Source organism: Hemitrygon akajei, chromosome 6 (genome assembly GCF_048418815.1).
Source record: "Hemitrygon akajei chromosome 6, sHemAka1.3, whole genome shotgun sequence".
Lineage (NCBI taxonomy): Eukaryota > Metazoa > Chordata > Chondrichthyes > Myliobatiformes > Dasyatidae > Hemitrygon > Hemitrygon akajei.
This window is the reverse complement of record NC_133129.1, coordinates 38,956,697-38,978,949: the sequence shown is the minus strand read 5'-3', so window position 1 is coordinate 38,978,949 and position 22,253 is coordinate 38,956,697. Positions and strand designations below refer to the sequence as shown.

Sequence of the window (22,253 nt, the reverse complement as noted above, 5' to 3'; positions counted from 1 at the left end):
GGATGAGAGAGGCCACGCCCCTCTTGCATTTATCACAGAGCGGACTAATGCCAGGGTAGAATCGAGAGTTTAGATTTAGACATATGGGCTCTATGAACAACCTTAAACTGTAAGAGACAATGGCGAGCACAAAGAGAGGTTGAGTTAACCGATTTGAGAACTGAGTCCCAGCTCTCCTCGGAAAAGGAGATATTTAAATCCTGCTCCCAGGCCATTTTAATTTTATCCACAGGGGCCCGTCGTAAGGCTGCTAGTTTATCTTGGATAATTGAAATTAAACCTTTACCTAGTGGATTAATGGAGAGAAATAGGTCCATAGCATTTTTCGCAGGCATTTCAGGAAAGTTAGGAATTAAGGGAGCAGTAAAGTGTCGGATTTGGAGATATCTGAAAAAGTGAGTGTTAGGCAGGTTGAACTTAACAGAGAGCTGTTGAAAAGAAGCGAAGCGGTTATCAATGAAGAGATCTTCAAAATGTCTAATGCCCTTCCTGTACCAAACATGGAATGCTGAATCGAACGTGGTAGGTAAAAAAAGGTGATTATGTGCGACAGGGCTAGAAATGGAAAACCCCCTGGAAACCATAGCATTTCCTGAACTGAGCCCATATACGCAAAGTGTGTCTAACCAGAGGATTAGCTATTGATCTGGGCAGACTGCTAGGAGGTCTTGAATTTAACAGGGTCACACATGCTTTAGTGCACCTTCAGCCTAAGGTACCATCTGATAATTTTATCAGTTCTCTGATGTAGACAACAAGGCTTCCTGGGTTATACCGATACAACCTGACATCATCATGGAATCTAGTAAGATACTTTTATTCTATCATCAAACCTAATCGCAACAATAATTTCCATACTGTTCATCAGCAGTGGAATCCACCACAAATAATTTGTACACACATGAAATGCTGGAGGAACTCAGCAGGCCAGGCAGCATCTATGGAAAAAAGGTAGTCGATGTTTCAGGCTGAAACCCTTCGGCAGGACTGTACGTTTTCCATAGATGCTGCCTGACCTGCTGAGTTCCTACAGCATTTTGTGTGTGTTGCTCAGATTTCCAGCATCTACAGATTTTCTCTTACTTATATAAACTTTTTTGTGTTAGAGATGCATTATCTGTTTAAATGTCTAAAGGGCAGGCTTTTGGTCCTATATGTGGTCAAAATTTGATCCAGAGTACATTTCATTATTTGTATGTATTTATCAACATATAAAGTAGGCCATCTGGAATATTAGGACAATTGCTGGAAGTCATAAAATCATGGCTCATTTGGTCCCCGAACTCTATCTGTTAAGTCCCACTTCCAACAGCCCTGAAGGTCCTTTCCTGCCAGGAGATTAATCTACCTCCACTACTATCCTGGCAGTGCATTTCAGACCCTAATGATTTGCTGGATAAATATTTCTCCTCATGTCACTTAGGTTCATTTCCCAATTAGTTACTTTCATCCTATGACCCCCTAACTCTTAATTCCTCAGCCAATAATACTCTCAGCTATACACATCCATATTTTAAACACCTCCTCCTAATCTCCTCTGTACCAAAGATATTGATTACTGCTTCTCCAGATCATCTACTTAAATGAAGTCCCTGATTTTTGAAATCATTTCAATAAATCTCTTCTCCAACCCCTCTCTCCTTTCTAAAGTGTGGAGCAGAGAACTAGACACATCAGTCCACAGGTGTCCAAACCACATCTAGGAATTCCAAAGATTAAAGTATTTTGGTATCGGGTGTATCTCAAATGCGGATGTCTATTCGGGTTCTGCCAAGGGAACAGATTCCAAGGCAGAGGAAAAGATTCAAGGATCAAGATGTCCAAAGCTTCCTTGAAAATATGAAACATTCCTATGGCTCTTGGAAATGCTTGAGTTCACAAAGCAGGCTATTGTGAATGGTGAAAGGAACATGCCACATCTCAAATGACCCACTAGCTGATCCATTTGGGCATCACCTGTCCCATCTGTGGGAATTTGTGGTTCCCATGCTGACTTCATCAGTCTTGATGATAATCAGAGCGTAGTTGCTGTTATGAATAAGGATGCTTGGGAAGCTGAAAGATCTGAAGGTAGTTAAGTCACCTGAACCAGATTGGCTCCACCCTAGGGTTCCGAAAGAGGTAGCTGAAGAAATTGTGGAAACATTAGTAATGATCTTTCAAGGATCACTAGATTCTGGAAATGTTCCACAGGACCAGAAAATTGCAGATGTCATTCCACCCTTTAAGAACAGAGGGAGGGAAAAGATGAAATTATAGGCCAATTAATCTGACTCCACTGGTTCGCAAAATGCTACTTTCCATTATAACCATATAACAATTACAGCATGGAAATAGGCCATCTCGGCCCTTCTAGTCCGTGCTGAACACTCTCACCTAGTTCCACTGACCTGCACTCAGCCCATAACCTTTCCTGTCCAATTTTTTTTTTAATGACAAAATCGAATCTGCCTCTACCACTTCTACTGGAAGCTCATTCCACACAGCTACCACTGAGTAAAGAAGTTCCCCCTCGTGTTACCCCTAAACTTTTGCCCCTTAACTCTCAGCTCATGTCCTCTTGTTTGAATCTCCCCTACTCTCAATGGAAAAAGCCTATCCACGTCAATTCTATCTATCCCCCTCAAAATTTTAAATACCTCAATCAAGTCCCCCCTCAACCTTCTACGCTCCAGAGAATAAAGACCTAACTTGTTCAACCAAATTATTCAGGATGAGATTTTGGGGTACTTAAGAGGCACACAATAAATTTGCTAGAAATTAGCATGGCTTCCTTAGGGGAAAATCTTACCAGACAAATGTTTTGGAATTCTTTTGAAGAAATAACAGACAGGGTAGATAAAGGAGAGTCAGTGGATGCTGCCAACATGGATTTTCAGAAGGCCTTTGACAAGGTGCCACACATGAAGCTAAGACAGTATTCACTGTATTAAAGATACTAGCATGGACATATTGGTTGACTGGCAGAAGGCAAAGAGTGGGAATAAAAGGGGCCTTTTCTAGTTGGCTGGCAGTGATTAATGGTGTTCTACAGGGTTCCACTACTTTTCAAGTTATATATTATTAATGATCTGAATGATAGAATTGACAGCTTTGTGGCTCATTTGCAGATGACACAAACATTTGTAGAGGGACAGGTAGCGTTGACAAAGCAGGGAATCAGCAGGACAACACCTGCAGCACATCCTTGGCTGTGTTGGTTGTTAAACAACAGATTTCATTGCCTTGGTGTACATGTGATAAATCTGAATCTAAATCTAACCCAACAAGCAATACCAGGGCAGTATCAAGGAATTGTAGGTCTGTTGGAAATGCTATTTTGTGAAAGGCATGCTAAAGGCTTTATCACTCTACTGTCATCATTTCAAGCTAAAATGTGCTGTTCATAACCATACTGTCTCATATCCTCACTTTTAGAATGCCTACTGCTGCCGATCACCCACCATCACTAAAACCTAATGACGCCCAACTGCACTGCTCTTATTGTCAGTTTTTAAATTCCTCCATCAAGTCTCCCCGACACTTTTCTGTGATCTCCAGTATCCACAAGACCCATCATTGAAAACTCAATATAAAACTCAGATATTTCATTGCATTTGCTGCCAATTTAGACTGCTCTTTCACATGTTTGGTCTTTGGTTCTTCCATCCTCTTTTTTTAGATCTGCCTCCATCTCAGGGAATAAGACTTAGTAACAGACATCCAGTAGAAATCTAGAGACTCCCAAAGTTATTAAACAATATTCCCTCCTGCCTGGCTTGCCGTAAGGATCCTATTCCATCCTCTCAATTTCTCTATCTCCATGTGAGGTGGCTTTGATGATGTGATTTTCCACACAGTAACTCAGTGAAAATTCCCTCTCAGAGTTAACACAACCTTTGATTGCACCTTATCTATTTTCCACATCCCCTCTCCCACTGGAGTGAATGATGAGAGTTCCTCTTGTCCTCACTTTGCACTGCATCAACCTCCATCACAATTAATGTATCATCTTTTGCAATATCTACTATCTTCAATGAGTTTCTGCCACTAGATATTTTGTTTCCTCCATTTTCAACATTTTGAAGGTGTCTGAAGCCCTTTTCATAATTGGTTGAACGGTCCCCTTCAAATTCCCTGGTCTACTCTCAAAGCTCCACCCAACCACTCCCCTTATCACAGCACTTTCCTCTTCACTGGCTCCTTTCTTCGTCACCATCCAGAAACCCAAATACTTTTCAGGTCAAATGGTAAATTAGTTGTATTTCTTACAATCTAGTGGTACTGAATTTGGTACTCACAATGCAATCACCTCTACATCGGGAATACAATATGTAGATTGGGTGACTGTACTAAGAAGCACCAATGTTCAACATGAAGAGTGACCCTGAGCTTCTTTTACAATTCAATTACGCTCACTCTAACTTTTTAGAGGCCACTTGCATTGTTATAATGAGGCCAAACATAAGTTTTGGAATGGATCCACATCTTTCATCTGGTTACATTGCAGCATTCCAGACTTATTGAGAAATTCACCATTTTCAAGTAACTTACCCTGTTTGTTTGAATCTGAACCAACCAGCTGTGTATCACCTGTCTGTAATAGTGGCTCAGATTTTCTCTTCTCATCAGCACGCCTTTTGAGCACTTACTTCATCTCAGCATTTTACTGTGTTTACCTTCCTTCGTTTTCTCTCTCTTCCTCCCTTAACCCCCCCCCCCCCCCACCCTATTACAATTCGGGGGTCAAGATGCTGCTTCCAATGTTCCTATACTTGTTCCAGATTCTGTAATCTTGTTTGTATTTGTAAGTCCATTGAGAATTCTTTCAGGCACCACATCCCAAGTCCATTTCTCCTTTATTTCACACTTACCTTAAACTTTCTTTACTTTCTGTTCAGCGAATTTGCTTACTCATTTATAGTATGATGGTCAGACAAACAATAAGGCAAGAATGTTCATAGTTGACCAAATACAAATTCAATAACTGACAATTCATATGAAAGAAATGCTTGCTTTTTTGCCAAAGTTCCCTTCCTGCTGGCAAGATATTTTCTTAATCAATACAATTAAGATACAAGGACTCTGCCGTGAAGTCATCAAGACACAAACGATGAAATAATCGTCTTATATTAACAGTTTAACTATGTTTATTAATTCTTGAACAATTAAAAAGGAACAGTTGTAACAAATAATCACATTATTAATATGTGATTATTTGTAAATGGGTATCACATAACAATCTCTTAGTGCTACAAAGATGACTCCAGTCACATTTGTGAAACAGATTGCAATCAGCAGGGATCAATTTACAAGTTTTGTATTATGAGTGGTTCTTTCTGTATAATAAATTTTAATAGAAAATTGCACTTCACAGTTGAACACAACATACAAAGAGAATCTTTGCAGACTTTCACTGTCTTACAAATGCTAAATATTACAAAATGTCAGTAAACATTTTATATATACTGCACTGTAACACATAGCATCTTCCAAAATGTAAGCAGTACAGGCCTGAAGCTTATTTTTTTAAATGTGAACCTCTATTTTAAGAAATCTGAAACTTTTGCTATGAGTTATTACTTCAGTGAACTACAAAATAATGAATTGTTATTTTGTAAAATTGATGAAATGAACATGTGGACACAATAAATAGATGCTAATTTTAACAAAATTAAATTTGGAGCTATGATAAACTCTGTATCATATTACAGCATAGTATATCCTGGTACAGCATATGGAAATGAAAGATGGTTTATGTCTTCACAAAGAAGGGTGCTTTCTCCAAAACATTCAACAATAGTTTAGACTTTAGAATAAGCAGACAAACTATGACCTTTTAAAAAAACATCTGCTTGATTTTAACTGGGTCACGAAGAAGAGAAATTAATATAGCTTAACTTTTTTTCTATTAGTTAGGTCAAAACAATCATTGGCATAGAAAATAATAAAATAGAAATGAACAATAATGTTGGAAAAGTGTTCCATTATCTACTTATAAATATTCACCATTATGTTACAGTATTTTAGCCCATAAAAATCAAGAGCTGAGGTAATTCCTTTTTGCCATATACTGTGGCGGTTTCTTAGAAATAAAGGGATAAAATGAATAATACAGTACGATATACTATATTATTCTATGCTAAAGTATTCCAGCATTCTGCACTATGAAATACAGTAGAAATAAATGATAGAATATTTTATGCCTCTGGATTCCTTGTTCAGTTTACTTCTGTTTTCTGAAGTTAGCATCTCATTAAAGAACAAAGTTCAATGGCTATTAAGAATTTGACTCTATCGTAAGCAGTACAACCAAACCTCGATTAAAATTTGCACTTCCAAAATACATGTAAGGGCCTAAAAGGGTATTTAAAATCAGAGTGCCTAGTTGCTAATTCCTTTTCATGCCAATGCACTTGTCAATCCCAAATCAAATCTAAATCTGCTCGCCGATCATGGAAACTTCCTGACTGGCATAATTTTGCAACAGTTTGGGTAATTTAGATATTAATGCTTAGCTAACATTTATGCCATTGCTAGTGCTCTATCTACTAACCTTCACATGTCCAGTTTTGCTAAGGTTGTGAACTCATTAGCGTTTATCAAGAATCAGCGATGTACTAGTAAGAAGAGGTAAAACTCATGGAAAGTGACCCCAGTTTATAGCATTCAGTAACAAAAGTAATTTGTTGAAACACTCAACGTTAATTCATGAATTCCATAAACTGCAAATAAATTAGTACTATTCTCTTCAATCCCAATTCAGAGCCAGTATACTGATCTAACAATAATAATCAGAAAACTAAACTGGACATACTAGCACTGGTTCCACATAACATCATTGCCTATCATGTTAAACTTACGCTATCTTGAATGCATTTTCCTACAAAGCTTCGTTTAATATTTTCTCCAAATTTAAAAGTACATATAGAAAAATGCTGAGATTGGAATTGTCAATTTTATTTAACATGCGGTCAACATGTCCCTTATTCTGTCCTGTGTATCATTTCATCTCTTGATACTTAGCAAACTGCCAAATCTAAGCTCCAAGGAGTGAAAAAATTCCAGATGATGAAATTGTTCATAAAATAATTAGTGGGAGTATGATACTATTCCCTCTGCTCATTAACAATACTAGCAAAATAATATAAGTACATCTTACAGATTTAACAAAATTTTGTGAAGGCAAATATGGGTATAATGTAAGCTTAAAAAAGTAATACATATATTTACAGTTCCTTCATGACAAAGATACTACTTCATCATTTTTAATCTGAGCGACACTACTTACAGATCCATCCGTTCTATGCTTGCAAGTTCATGAACTGACAAGGCATAATTTTTTAAAAAGTTTCCTTTTGTACTAAATTTCTGAAGACTGAATAAGTACCTGGACACATCATAGATGCCAAACAGATATGCAACCATTCCAGAAAGACCAAGTTGTTAAAGACAATCTTCTTCACTCACAGAAGCAGACTTGTTCTGCGTATCATTTAAGTCCATAGACAGTGTGTCTGTTTTCCCCCTGTTTTCCTCTTCAACCTTAACTAATAGAATATTCTCAGACTTTTGTGTTTCTTCCGTGTTTGACTGAATCAGGCTGTGATTACCATTTTCTTGAACGTTAACTAAGACATTATTCTTGGGTCCTGTAATTTCTTTGCTTTTGTCACTATTAAAGCCATCTTCATTAACAAAATCTTCTCCCGCCTGTAAAATATGAATAACCCATAAGAAACCACAAAAAAAATCAAAATAAGTTTGAGTACATTATTACAATAACATTAGACTTAAAGAGACAACTCATTTTAAGGAAAAGGACTAGTCACAGGATAAATAAGACACACTCAACACAATCCGCTATCCTTACTGAACTGAATACTTCATCATTTACGTGTGCCATAAAACTAGTCAGCTCCATAGATACTTCTCCCCATAAGCCTCTTCCTACAAAATTACTGGCCCAAAATGTCGACTGCATTCTTTTCCATAGATGCTGCCTGGCCTGCTGAGGTCCTCCAGCATTTTGTATGTGTTGCTATTACTTAATATGTTGCTTCTTTTAAAGAAATACAAAAAAATTGTGGCCATTACAGAGACTTGGATGGCTCAGGGGCAGGAATGGTTACTTCGAGTGCCAGGCTTTAGATGTTTCAGAATGGACAGGGAGGGAGGCAAAAGAGGTGGGAGCAAGGCACTGTTGATCAGAGATAGTGTCACAGCTGTAGAAAAGCAGGAAGACATGGAGGGATTGTCTACGGAGTCTCTGTGGATAGAAGTTAGGAACAGGAAGGGGTCAATAACTCTACTGGGTGCTTTTTTTTATAGACCACCCAATAGTAACAGGGACATCGAGAAGCAGATAGGGAGACAGATTCTGGAAAGGTAATAACAACAGGGTTGTCGTGGCGGGAGATTTTAATTTCCCAAATATCGATTGGCATGTCCCTAGAGTGAGGGGGTTAGATGGGGTGGAGTTTGTTAGGTGTGTTCAAGAAGGTTTCTTGACACAATATGTAGATAAGCCTACAAGAGGAGAGGCTGTACTTGATCTGGTATTGGGAAATTAACCTGGTCAGGTGTCAGATCTCTCAGTGGGAGAGCATTTTGGAGATAGTGATCACAATTCTATCTCCTTTACAACAGCATTGGAGAAGGATAGGAACAGACAGGTTACAAGTGCTTAATTGGAATAAGGGGAAATATGAAGCTATCAGGCAGGAACTTGGAAGCATAAATTGGAAAAAGATATTCTTAGGCAAATGTACGGACAGAATGTAGCAAATGTTCAGGAGATATTTGCCAGAGTTCTCCATAGGCAGGTTCCAATGAGACAAGGAAAGGATGGTAGGGTACAGGAACCGTGGTGTACAAAGGCTGCTATAAATCTGGTCAAGAAGAAAAGAAGAGCTTACAAAAGATTCAAAAAGCTAGGTAATGATAGAGAGCTAGAAGATTATAAGGCTAGCAGGAAGGAGGAACTTAAGAAAGAAATTAAGAGAGTGAGAAGGGGCCATGAGAAGGTCTTGACAGACAGGATTAAGGAAAACGCCCAAGGCATTCTACAAGTATGTGAAGAGCAAGAGAATAAGACGTGAGAGAATAGGACCAATCAAGTGCAACAATGGAAAAATGTGTATTGAACCGGAGGAGATAGCAGAGGTACTGAATGAGCACTTTGCTGCAGTATTCACTCTGGAAAAGGATCTTGGCGATTGTAGGGTTGACTTACAGCAGACTGAAAAGCATGAGCATGTACATATTAAGAAAGAGGATGTGCGGGAGGTTTTGGAAAGCATCAAGTTGGATAAGTCACCGGGACGGGATGAGATGTACCCCAGGCTACTGTGGGAGGCAAGAGAGGAGCTTGCTTAGCCTCTGGTGAAGATCTTTGCATCAGCAATGGGGACAGGAGATGTTCCGAAGGATTGGAGGGTTGCAGATGTTGTTCCAGTATTTAAGAAAGGGAGTTGAGATAGCCCAAGAAATTATAGACCAGTGAGTCTTACTACAGTCATTGGTAAGTTGATGGAGAAGATCTTGAGAGGCAGGATTTATGAACATTTGGACAGGCATAATATGATTAAGACTAGTCAGCATGGCTTTGTGAAAGGCAGTTCGTGCCTGACGAGCCTGACTGAATTTTTTGAGGATGTGACTGAACATATTGATGAAGGTAGAGCAGCAGATGTACTGTATATGGCAGATGTACTGTATATGGATTTCAGCAAGGCATTTGACAAGGTATTCCATGTAAGGCTTACTGAGAAAGTAAGGAGGCATGGCAACCAAGGGGAAATTGCTTTGTGGATCCAGAAGTGGCTTGTCCACAGAAGGCAAAGTGGTTGTGGATGGGTCATATTCTGCATGGAGGTCAGTCATCAGTTGTATGCCTCAGGGATCTGTTCTGGGACCCCTACTCTTAGTGATTATTATAAATGACCTGGATAAAGAAGTGGAGGGATGGGTTAATAAATTTGCTGATGACACAAAGGTTGGAGGTGTTGTGGATGGCTATCAGAGGAATCAGTGGGACATTGTCAGGGATGCAAAAATGGGCTGAGAAGTGGCAGATGGAGTTTAACCCAGATAAGAGTGAGGTGGTTCATTTTGGTAGGTCAAGTATGATGGCAGAATATAGTATTAATGGTAAGACTTGACAGTGTGGAGGATCAGAGGGATCTTGGGCTCCGAGTCCATAGGACACTCAAAGCTGCTGCGCAAGTTGACTCTGTGGTTAAGAAGGCATATGGTGCATTCGCCTTCATCAGTCATGGGATTGAGTTTAGGAGCCAAGAGGTAATGTTCCAGCTATATAGGACCCTGGTCAGACCCCACTTGGAGTACTGTGCTCAGTTCTGATTGCCTCACTACAGGAAGGATGTGGAAACCATAGAAAGAGTGCAGAGGAGATATACAAGAATATTGCCTGGATTGTGGAGTTTACCTTATGAGAATAGGTTGAGTGAACTCAGCCTTTTCTCTTTGGAGCAACGGAGGATGAGAGGTGACCTGATAGAGGTGTATAAAATGATGAGAGGCATTGATCGTGTGGATAGTCAGAGGCTTTTTTCCAGGGCTGAAATGGCTAGCACGAGAGGTCACAGTTTTAAGGTGTTTGGAAGTAGGTACAGAGGAGATGTCAGGGGTAAGTTTTTTTTAAATGCAGAGAGTGGTGAGTGCGTGGAATGGGCTGCCGGCAACTGTGGTGGAAGCAGATACGATATGGTCTTTTAAGAGCCTCCTGTACTGGTATATGGAAACAGAAAAATAGAGGGCTATGGGTAACTCTAGGTAATTTCTCAGGTAAGGACATGTTCGGCACAGCTTGTGGGCTAAAGGGCCTGTTATTGAGCTGTAGGTTTTCTATGTTTCTAAATCCTCAGTAACATTTGATTTTTTTGAAAATCTAAAAATTGCTCTTTCCTTTTGACACACTAATGCAGAAAACAAAAAATAAACATCTAAATCTGAATAGATATAGAAATAATCTAGGGTGCCTCAGATTTTTGCACTATGAAAGGGAAGCACATTTATTTGTTAATGTCTTGATTTTTTTTCTTGAATGTTAGTGAATAAAACAAAAACAATTTTTCTATTTACAGTACTGTGCAAAAGTCTTAGGCACATATATTTAGCTAGAGTGCCTTAGACTTTTGCACAGTAATGTATTTGTCAGCATACACACCCCATTTCCAGAAAAGTTGGGATATTTTCCAAAATGCAATAAAAACGAAAATCTGTGATGTTAATTCATGTGAACCTTTATTTAACTGACAAAAGTACAAAGAAAAGATTTTCAATAGTTTTACTGACCAACTTAATTATATTTTGTAAATATATACAAATTTAGAATTTGATGGCTGCAACACACTCAACAAGAGTTGGGACAGAGGCATGTTTACCATTGTGTTACATCACCTTTCCTTTTAATAACACTTTTTAATCGTTTTGGAACTGAGAATACTAATTGTAGTAGATTTGCAATTGGAAATTTTGTCCATTCTTGCTTGATATAAGACTTCAGCTGCTTAACAGTCCGTGGTCTCCGTTGTCTGATTCTCTTCTTCATGATGCGCCATACATTTTCAATAGGAGATAGATCTGGACTGGCAGCAGGCCAGTCAAGCACACGCACTCTGTGTCTACAAAGCCACGCTGTTGTAGCCCGTGCAGAATGTGGTCTGGCATTGTCCTGCTGAAATAAGCATGGATGTCCCGGGAAGAGACGTCGCCTTGATGGCAACATATGTCTCTCTAAAATCCTAATATACACCTCAGAGTCAATGGTACCTTCACATACATGCAACTCACCCATGCCGTGGGCACTGATGCACCCCCATATCATCACAGATGCTGGCTTTTGCACCTTTCGTTGATAACAATCAGGATGGTCGTTTTCATCTTTGGCACTGAGAACTCGACACCCGTTTTTCCCGAAAACTAGCTGAAATATGGACTCATCTGACCACAGCACATGGTTCCACAGTCTTTCAGTCCATCTGAGATGAGCTCGGGCCCAGAGAATTCGCCGGCGTTTCTGCATAGAGTTGATGTATGGCTTCCTCCTTGTGCAATACAGTTTCAAGTTGCCTTCTGGATGCAGCAACGGACTGTGTTAAGTGACAATCGTTTTCTGAAATACTCCCGAGCCCAGGTGGCTATAATTGTCACAGTAGCATGACGGTTTCTTAGGCAGTGCCGCCTGAGGGCTCGAAGATCACGTGCATTCAACAGTGGTTTCTGACCTTGCCCTTTACGCACTGAGAGGTCTCTGAATTCTCTGAATCTTTTCACAATATTATGTACTGTAGATGTTGAAAGACCTAAATTCTCTGCAATCTTGCGTTGACAAATGTTCCTTTTGAACTAACAATTCTCTCATGAATTTTGGCACAAAGGAGTGAGCCACGACCCATCCTTGCTTGCAAAGACTGAACCTTTGATGGACGCTACTTTTACACCCAGTCCTGATGCCTCACCTGCTACCAATTAGCCTGCTTAATGTGGAGTCTTCCAAACCGGTGTTACTTGAATATTCTGTGCACTTTTCAATCTTATTTTAACTCTGTCCCAACTTTTGTTGAGTGTGTTGCAGCCATCAAATTCTAAATTTGTGTATATTTACAAAATACAATTAAGTTGGTCAGTAAAACTATTGAAAATCTTTTCTTTGTACTTTTGTCAGTTAAATAAAGGTTCACATGAATTAACATATCACAGATTTTTGTTTTTATTGCATTTTGGAAAATATCCCAACTTTTCTGGAAAAGGGGTTTGTAGATCAGAGAGCAAGTTTGCAAATGTGAGAATGGCGAGGATAGAACCCCTCAGGAGGGTGTGCGTGGGTGAGCTGTCAGAGGAGTGCCAGCTACACACCCAGCATTGAGACATCTGGCAAGATCATCTGTTTTTGAACAGATTTATTGATCATTACAAAATGTCTCTCTGGTGTTTCCTACTCTCTCTCTTCTCCCTATTCCAACCATGATTCCCCTCTCGCCCCTTCCCACACCCAGAAAAAAAGAGACCCATATCAAAATCAGGTTGATCATCACTCATCTGCCAAGCTTTTTTTCTGCAGCAGCGGTACAGTGCAATACACAAGATTACGACAGTACTGTACAGAAATCTTAGGCACCCGAGCTGTATATGTTTCGAAAACTTTTGCACAGCACTGTACATCTGCTTTGACCCCATATGACTTGTGAATTCTTTTTAAAGGCTGTTATTTTGTATCTTCATTATTTATGACAGCATATAGATACAGTGCAATACCAAGACAAAGTAAACATTGTGAAACCTGCTAGCCCTGTTACACAAGGTGATCACGAATAAGTTGAAGTTCACAGTGTGCGTACGTGTGTAACCATCGACCACTCCTCACGTCTACCAAAAGTACCCTCTCCTTAGTTCAAAGTTTTATTTGAAATTAAATTGTGGAATAATACAATGAATTGTTTGCTACGAACCCAAACATAAACTCTATACACTAAGTTGCCAAGTTCATTAAACTTCACCTTGATATCACTTGTAATCAGCTTGATTTTGCAGTCTTGTTCTTCATCCTTTTGTTCTTTCTCCTCCATATCCTTCTCCTCTGTTTTATCTTTCTCCATCTCCTTGTCCTCTTCCTTTGCTTTGTCTTTCTCGTCTTTCTCCTTCTCATTCTTTGCTTCCTTTGCCTTGTCTTTGTCCTCATTCTTCTCTTCCTTTGACTTATCTTTCTTCTCATCCTCCTTTGCTTTGTCTTTATCTTCATTATCATTCACCTCATTTTTCTGCTCTTCTTTCTCCTCCTTTGCCTTATCCTCCCTCTCCTTACTTTTCTCTATCTCATCATTCTCATCTTTCTCTGCCAATGCTTCATCTTTCTCCATGCCTTTCTCTTCCTTAAGTGCATCTTTTCCCTCATCTTTCTCCTCCTTTAGTGTATCTTTCCCCTGATCTTTGTCTTCCTTCATCTTGTCTTTCTCCTTGCCTTTCACCTTTTCCTTGTCTTTGTCCTTTTCCCTCTCCTTGTCTTTCCCCTTCTCCCTCTCCTTGTCTTTGTCCTTCTCCCTCTCCTTGTCTTTGTCCTTCTCCCTCTCCTTGTCTTTGTCCTTCTCCCTCTCCTTGTCTTTGTCCTTCTCCCTCTCCTTGTCTTTGTCCTTCTCCCTCTCCTTGTCTTTGTCCTTCTCCCTCTCCTTGTCTTTGTCCTTCTCCCTCTCCTTGTCTTTGTCCTTCTCCCTCTCCTTGTCTTTGTCCTTCTCCCTCTCCTTGTCTTTTTTCTTCTTTGAGGTGGAATGATCGCGTTTACTTTTGTCTATGTTTTGACTATTTGAATTTTCTCTGTTCTCAGCTCCATCTTTGCTCTGTTCTCTGTCTTTGTCTCTTCTTTTCTCTTTCCTATTCCTAAAAAAGAAGCATGTATTTTAAATATTAGAGAAATAAAATGCTATGAATTGAAGATATCTGAAATTAAAAAAAGTTACACTTTAGGTGCCATCAGTAGAACAAATTTAACTGCTGCAGGAGATGCACAACAAAAACACTTGTATGAGCAAATATTCAGATTTATGATGACCTTGATTGGCAGACTCACGAAAATTCTGCACGGTATGAAAAATGAATTTTCAGAAGAAAAACTTTATGTTCTTCTGAAGAGAAGCCAGGATGTTGGAAAAGATGCATCATAGGTCTCTCACAGACAAAGGGCAGGGGATGTAGATTTACTGAAATATCTGTTGCCGCTGACATTCAAGAGAATATTCATTCTCTTTTTTAAAAACTTGTCTTTAAAATGAGAGGGTAAAGATTTAAAAGGGGCCTGAGATGCAACTTCTTCAGGGAGAAGGCATATATGGAATGAGTTGCCAGGGAAAGTAATTGGAGCACGTACGAGAACATTTAAAGGACTTTTGGACAGGCTCAGATAGCAAGGTTTAGAGGGATATGGGACAAACACAAGGAAAATGTGACTAGCTTATTTAAGTAACTTAGTTGTCACAGATGAATTGGGCTGAAGGATGTGTATGCTGTTCAGCACTCTAACTCTGCTACAGGGGGTGCAAAGAGGCCCTGGAGAGTTACCTAGTTTGTAAGCACAGAATGCCTGTGGCAGTGCATGAGTGGGAGCGTTGGAGAGGGAGGATGGTGATGAGGAGGGGGAGAGAGAAGGAAACACAGACAGGCAGAGAGACGAGGGGAGCAGCGGTGGGGGGTGGGACAGGGGGGTGGACGGTGACAGGTAGGGGAAGGGGCGGTGAGAAGGAACTGGGGGGACAAAGAGGCGGGGGGACTACAGGGAGATAGAGATACGGAGCGTGAGTGACAAAGAGAGAAAATATTATGCAAGATAAATGGGATTGGTAATGGTACAAGATTAGAAACAGATGGATCTAGGTCTGTAAATAGCAACAGTATCACTAACAAAATAAATGTAACATATTATTGCAATGACTTCAAGAAAAATGTTCCTTGAGATACCTATTCAGTGAACTTTCTGGTAACCCCAGCAATAGCCTGAGATTTCTCACTGCATTACTTCATTCCTGCTGAGATAGGCTGAATTCAGTATTACTAAAAGGCCATGAGAGTTTACCGCTGCAAATCTCCAGGTATCCTCTTAATCACAGCACAAAGGTGTCCAAATGTAGACAGACTTTAATGTAGTTAAGTGATGCAAAGAATTTCATTTATAGAAGAAAGAAGACAAGGTAAAAGAACACAAGAAATATTGGGGAGATATTTGAAGACGAAATGGAAAGCAAGTTATGGCTGTCCAATTGAATGTGTTAAAATGTTGGACCATAGGAAAATTCTGGATTAGATAGCAGTGATGGCATAGGTCTGCTTAGATGGTTCAACATAATATTAAAAAGATTTATAATAAATTGCTCTTGCCCATGTTATTATACTTAGCGATTTAAATCATCACCTTCTTGGAGAAGGAGATTTGGAAAGCCTTCTTTTTGGTGTCCTCTGCCTTCTTTTTGGTGACCTGGACCTCCTCCTCGGTGACCTGGATCTTCTCCTCGGTGATCTGGATCTCCTCCTCGGCGACCTGGACCTTCTCCTCGGCGACCTGGACCTCCTTCTTGGTGACCGTGACCTCCTCCTCGGTGACCGGGATCTCCTCCTCGGCGACCGCGACCTTCTCCTTGGCGACCTGGACCGCCTGCGTGGTGACCGGGACCGCCTACGTGGCGATCGGGACCGTCTGCGTGGTGACCTGGACTTTCTTTTTGGTGTCTTAGACCTTCTTTTAGGCGTCTTGGATCTTTTTCTTGATAAACTTCTGCTTTTCTTCCTATATTTTTCTCTGTAAGCGTAATTGTAATACTTTAAATAATCTTGTACTTTGAGCAGCCCCAACTTTTGGTGTACATTTTATTTATTTTTATTTTATCTAATTTCAAAACTATCTACTCCAAAAAGTGGCCTGAAATATAAAGAGAGATCATGACCATGCAAATTACATGAATGGAGGTGTATATAAATCCTATTTTAAAATAGTCCATGAGATTTATGGTAGATCTAACAAAAATGTATGTTAATACAATGAAATAAAACAAATTATTATATTTCACACCTGCTTGAACTTCGAGATCTTCTTGGTGGAGTGCTGGAATTCTTTTCTTTCTTTTTCTCATTTTCCACATCTCCATCCTTGTTTTCTTCCTTCCCTTTATTATTTCCTTCTGGCTTCTTTTCCCTGTTATTGAGGACAAATCACAGTAAAATGTTAAGTTAAACAGGATTAATGCATACATCATTCCAAATATACTAACGTCAAATTACTTTCAATTAATGCCACTTTTGTTTGATACATTTTCCCAACTCGACTGAAGTTAATGCTACTGCTTCACAGCTCCAGAGGTCTGTGTTTCATCGTAACAATGGATGCTGTCTGTGTGGAATTACAAGTTTCCCTGTGTCTGTGTGCATTTCCACCACTTCCAATATACGTCCTGCTATGTTAATTGGCCATTGTGAATTATCCCTTAATGTAAAAGTGGCAAGAGAATCAAAGGGGAATTGATAGGTCATATAAGAGAGAATAAGTTACACAGAAAAACTGAAGAGGAATGGAACTGATTAGGTTTATTTGCCAAGAGCTGGAATGAATGAACCCCTTTGCAGTGCAATAATAAATATGGTACAATTTGGTCAAAATTCTTTTGTCCAAGCTTGCTGAGACTTAAAGGTATAAAAATGTTATTTACTAAGTCTTTAGAAAAAAAATCAACATAGATTTTAATTGAAAGTATCATTAAATAAACTATTGAAATAATAAATTCAATATCTGATATTGTAGAATTTTAATCAATGGTTGAATTTTGTATAGAATGAATGTGGCTGCTTATGCCTTAATAGGTATGCATCATAGTTGTGTCATAACTTCACACAAAGAATTGGTATTGAAGCATACTCCGATCATCAAGTGAGATTAACTTTGGATAGGGATTTATAAAATTAAAAAACTGCAAGGAAATTCATGCACCTTTCCAATTCATCATTGCAACAAGCTACTGGTACATCGATCACAGCATTAGTCTGATGTCATCATGATGAAATTCTACACTATGGGATATGTTTTATTTTTGATAAGGGAAACATCCAAACTATTGCAGATGTGGACAAAATAGGTGAAATATTTAAGGAGAACTTGAATTAATCTACAATGTCTGAAGTTTAAACCCTCATAGCTTAACTGAAGGCAAAATATAGAGGAGCTTATAGACATGTAAATAAATATAAGTAACATTTAGTGAATTGAAAATTAATCTGATTTTTTTTAAAGATATATTACAATAGTAACCCAAGAACTCAGTTGGAAATATGCAAACATTAACTTCAATCATGCTTGCATGATCATAAGAGATACAATCAGAATTAGGCCATTCAGAGTCTGCTCCAGCATTTCAGCATGGTTGATTCATTTTCCTTCTCAACCCCATACATTTGCCTTCTCCCTGTAACCTTTCACACACCAACAAATCAAGAAACTATCAACCTCTGCCTCAAATACACCTGATGTCCAGCCCATGGCAATGAATTCCACAGATTCACCACCTTCTGGCTAAAAAAATTCCACATCTCCATTCAAAATGGACATCCCACTATTCTGAGGCTGTGCCCTCTGGTCTTAGACTCCACCAACATCGGAAACATCCTCTCCGTATCCACTCTATCTTGGCTTTTCAATAAATTCAATACATTTCAATGAGATTCCTCTCATTCTAAAATTTCAGTGAGTATAGGCCCAGAGCCATCAAACACTTGTCATATAACCCTTTCATTCCTGGAATCATTCTCATGAACCTCCTCTGAACCCTCTCCAATGTCAACACATCTTTTCTTAAATAAGGGGTCTAAAACTACTAACAATCCTTCAAGTGAGGCCTCACCTGTTCTTTATAAAGCCTCAACATTACATCCTTGCTTTTATACTCTAGTCCTCTCAAAAATCAATGCTAACATTGCATTTGCCTTCCTCATCACCAACCCAACCTGCAAGTTAGCCTTTAAAGAATCCTGCTCAAGGACTCCAAAGTCTCTTTGCACTTCAGATTTTTGAATTTTATGCCCGTTTAGTTAATAACGCATGCTTTTGTTCCTTCTACCAAAGTGCATGACCATACACTTCCCAACAGTGTATTTTCCCCTTCTCCTAATCTGTCCTTCTGCAACCTCCCTGCTTCCTCAACTCTACCTGCCCTTCTATCTATCTTTGTATCGTCTACAAACTTGGCCACAAAGCCATCAGTTCTGTCATTCAAATCAATGACATAAAATGGAAAAGGCTGTCCTAACACTGACCCCTGCAGAACACCACCGATCACTGGCAACCAACCAGAAAAGGCTCCCTTTATTCCCCCTCTTTGTCTCCTGCCAGTCAGCTAATCTTCTATCCATGTTAGTGCCTTTCTTGTAATACCATGGACTCCTATCTTGTTAAGCAGCCTCATGTGCGGCACCTTGTCAAAGGCCTTCTGAAAATCCAACTACATAACATTCACCGATCCTACTTTGTCTATCCTGCTTATATTTTCCTCAAAGAATTCCAACAGATTTGTCAGGCATACGTTCTCTTAAAGAAACCATGCTGACTTTGGCCTATTTTTATCATGTGCCTCCATGACCCCTGAGACCTCATCCTTAACTACTGATTCTAACACCTTCCCAACCACTGAGGTTAGTCTAACAGGCCTATAATTTCCTTTCTCCTGCCTCCCTCCTTTCTTGAAGAGTGGAGTGACATTTGCAAGTTTCCAGTCCTCTGGAACTATGCCAGCATCTAGTAATTCTTGAAAGATCATCACAAACGCCTCCACCATCTCCCCAGCCACCTCTTTCAGAACCCTGGGGTGCAGTCAATCTGGCTCAGATCTTTCAGCTTCCCAAGCACATTCTCCCTAGTAATTGCAACTGCACTCAGTTCTGCCCTGACACTCTTGAATATCCTGCATACTGGTGTCTTCCACAGTGAAGACTGATGCAAAATACTTACTTAGTTCATCTGCCATTTCCTTGTCCCCCATTACTTCCTGTCCAGTGTCATTTTCCAGTGGTACTATATCTACTCATGCCGCTTGATATATATCTGAAAAAAAAACTTTTGCTATCCTCTTTGATATTATTACCTTTATATTTCATCTTTTCCTTTCTTACATCCTTCTTAGTTGCCTTCTGTTGGTTTTTAAATCCTTTACCTTCCCACTAATTTTTCTTCTATTATATGGCCTCTCTTTTGCTTTTATGTTGCATCGTCCCCCTTTTAGAATACTTGTTCGTTGCATCTATCCTGTGCTTTCCTAATATCTCCCAGAATCTCTAGCCATTGCTGTTCTACCATCGTGGAGGTAAATAAAAAATTGCAATTATTTTCAAATTGTGCTGAATCTGAGAAAGAAGTGTCAAATGTTTTTGGGATGAATTTGAAAAATGCAGGAATAGACAAGAATTGATTTAGTGTTCATGCCAGTATTAGTTTCAGTCTAGAGAAACTTTTGCGAGGTATAGTTCAGCAAAGTTCAGTTACAATGCTGTACAGAGAAGTATTTATTGCATGAAAAATCTCACTGTTTCCAGTGTGATGAACATGGATTCTTTGCAATCCTTCAAAATAGTTTAAAAATAAATCAATGGAACTTGCCTGATTCTGTTAGGAAATTACAGAAGTTCCTTCCGAAATGGGACTAACATTTTTCTGCCACTTCCATATTTCTAGTCTAGGGAGGGTCAATTTGAGCCTGCTGCATTTCTAAAGTATTTCTTTAAGGCTCAGATGATGTGTGTGCATGTATATTTATCTTCATGATCTTCTTGGTTTATTATAAAGTAATTTTTGAATCATTTGAAAATAAACTGAATTTCATATTTATATGATAAAAGGTCACTGTGGGTAGGATATCAGGGCTCAAAGCCCTTTTCAATCCACTTAATTTTGCAATCTTGACAAGATCAAAGGTTTCCAAAATGTTTGTGTGAGTTAATCTAATGAATAATGAAGATATACAAGCTGAGAAGGCACTTCATCTGTGCTGATTTCAGTTGGGACAGCACTAAGGGCAACAGAATCTTAGAGTAAGGTAAGGGATTAAACAGAAATTTGTAGGTATTCTTGTTCCTGATCACTATCCAACAAACACTGCAGGAAATACAAATGTGGGTGAAAATTATGTTATAAATGACTCTGCCATTATAGAATAGTGTGCCACTATTTACTATTAAGTGATGATTGCAGGATCACTGAAACAATGATCAATATCTTAAAAAGAAAGGAAATACATTAATAGACAGAAAATAAAGACTTGAGTGCTCTGAGAAAATTCCCTTGACAAAAGTGCAATTGATTCACATACTGCAAAAGAAAATAAGGCACTCAACATTCAAAAAGTTAGAAAAGAATAAAAAATTCAGAAATTAAATGTTTAACTTAAATTAAAAGGAAATGGTTCAAGAGACTTAATCATTGGGCCCTTGAACCAAAGAGGGTAGCTTTACTGAACTTCACTTGCCCCATCGATGAAATGTCCAAAACATTTACTGGACTCACTTCCAGGGACTCTTCGTCTCATGTTCTCTATAATTATTGTTTGACTGTTTGTTTGTCTGCGTATGTATGTATGTATTTATTTATTTATTTTTCTTTCCTTTTTGTACTTGCAGTTAATTATCTTCTGCACACTAGTTGTCCGCCCTGTTGGTGCAGTCTTTCATTGCTTCTATTATAGTTATTGGATTTATTGAGTACGTTTGCAAGAAAATAAATCTTAGGGTTGTAGATGGTGACGTATATGTACTTGGATAATAAATTTACTTTGAACTTGGTAATTAAGTGGTCTTACTTAATCAAGTTTTTCAACCTAAACAATGGTCACTTTTGATTAGTAATTACCAATCTCACTGCTCAGTTTCTCTAAGCATCAAATTGTATATAAATGTAGGAAAGGTCTGCCACTATGTTAGAAAAATTTACCATCAAACACCACCTGCTGGAATTAAAAAACAATGCAATCTGAAGTACAATAATATCTATCATTCCAGTGTAAATCAAACAAGGTAAAATGTCAAACATTTTTTGCTGCTTGACTTCCTGCTTGCTTTGTTATGCCCGCAGCCCCCTCCTTTGTGAGAATCGCAAGAGCACTAGTGGGGTGGGTCAGTGGACCCAGGAAATGGGAGAGAGACGTGCCGGATGCCTCGTTCCCCGGCGATGCAAAATAACGTGACATTGGCCATTGTCTCTTGGAGACACATTTGTGGATTGGGGACTAGGCTACGTGCAAGCCCTCGGGCAAAGTGGGCTGGTTGAGAGAGAGATTGCCTCACCCCCAACCTGATTGACATCTACTACCCTGCGAGTCAAGATAAGAAACGCTAGCGATCCCGTAATAGCAAGAAGCCATTTGAAGGAAGCCACGTGCGTTCGGTTCCCTTGCCTGGGAGCCGGTGGCGGGTACCACAGAAACGATTTTCTTGAACTAACAACGGGAAACCAACTCCCCCGACTCAACGGATTGGCCTCATCAAAAGACCCAGGCAAGTTTCTTTTCTCACAAATCTCTCTCTCTCCAACAAGTGAAAACCCAGCGGTCCCCAAAGGCTGAAGCCTGCAGGAACTGAGTGACTTTTATATTTCCATCGGACAATATATTATCCCCTTGACAAACGATAGAGCTATTTCTTATTGATGATTATTACTATACCCGCGCTTTTAGATTGAGTATTGACGACGTATATTATCTGAATGTTTGTATTAATCTTATTTTTGTGCCCCTTTA

General features: G+C 39.2%; 1 protein-coding gene across 5 annotated transcripts in view; it reads right to left on the bottom strand.

Annotated features, from left to right (window-relative positions):
• Nucleotides 1-5,106: 5,106 nt before the first annotated feature.
• The window catches only part of LOC140728980 (uncharacterized), a 66,603-nt gene continuing 49,456 nt past the window's right edge, over nt 5,107-22,253 (bottom strand). For all 5 annotated transcript variants that reach the window (XM_073048170.1, XM_073048165.1, XM_073048166.1 and 2 more), the window contains 4 exons: nt 16,556-16,678; nt 15,902-16,285; nt 13,503-14,376; nt 5,107-7,692 (listed from right to left, as the gene is read on the bottom strand). In XM_073048170.1, the coding sequence (XP_072904271.1) occupies nt 7,426-7,692; nt 13,503-14,376; nt 15,902-16,285; nt 16,556-16,678 (1,648 nt within the window). In that variant the 3' untranslated portion in view covers nt 5,107-7,425. The remainder of the gene's footprint in view (nt 7,693-13,502; nt 14,377-15,901; nt 16,286-16,555; nt 16,679-22,253) is intronic.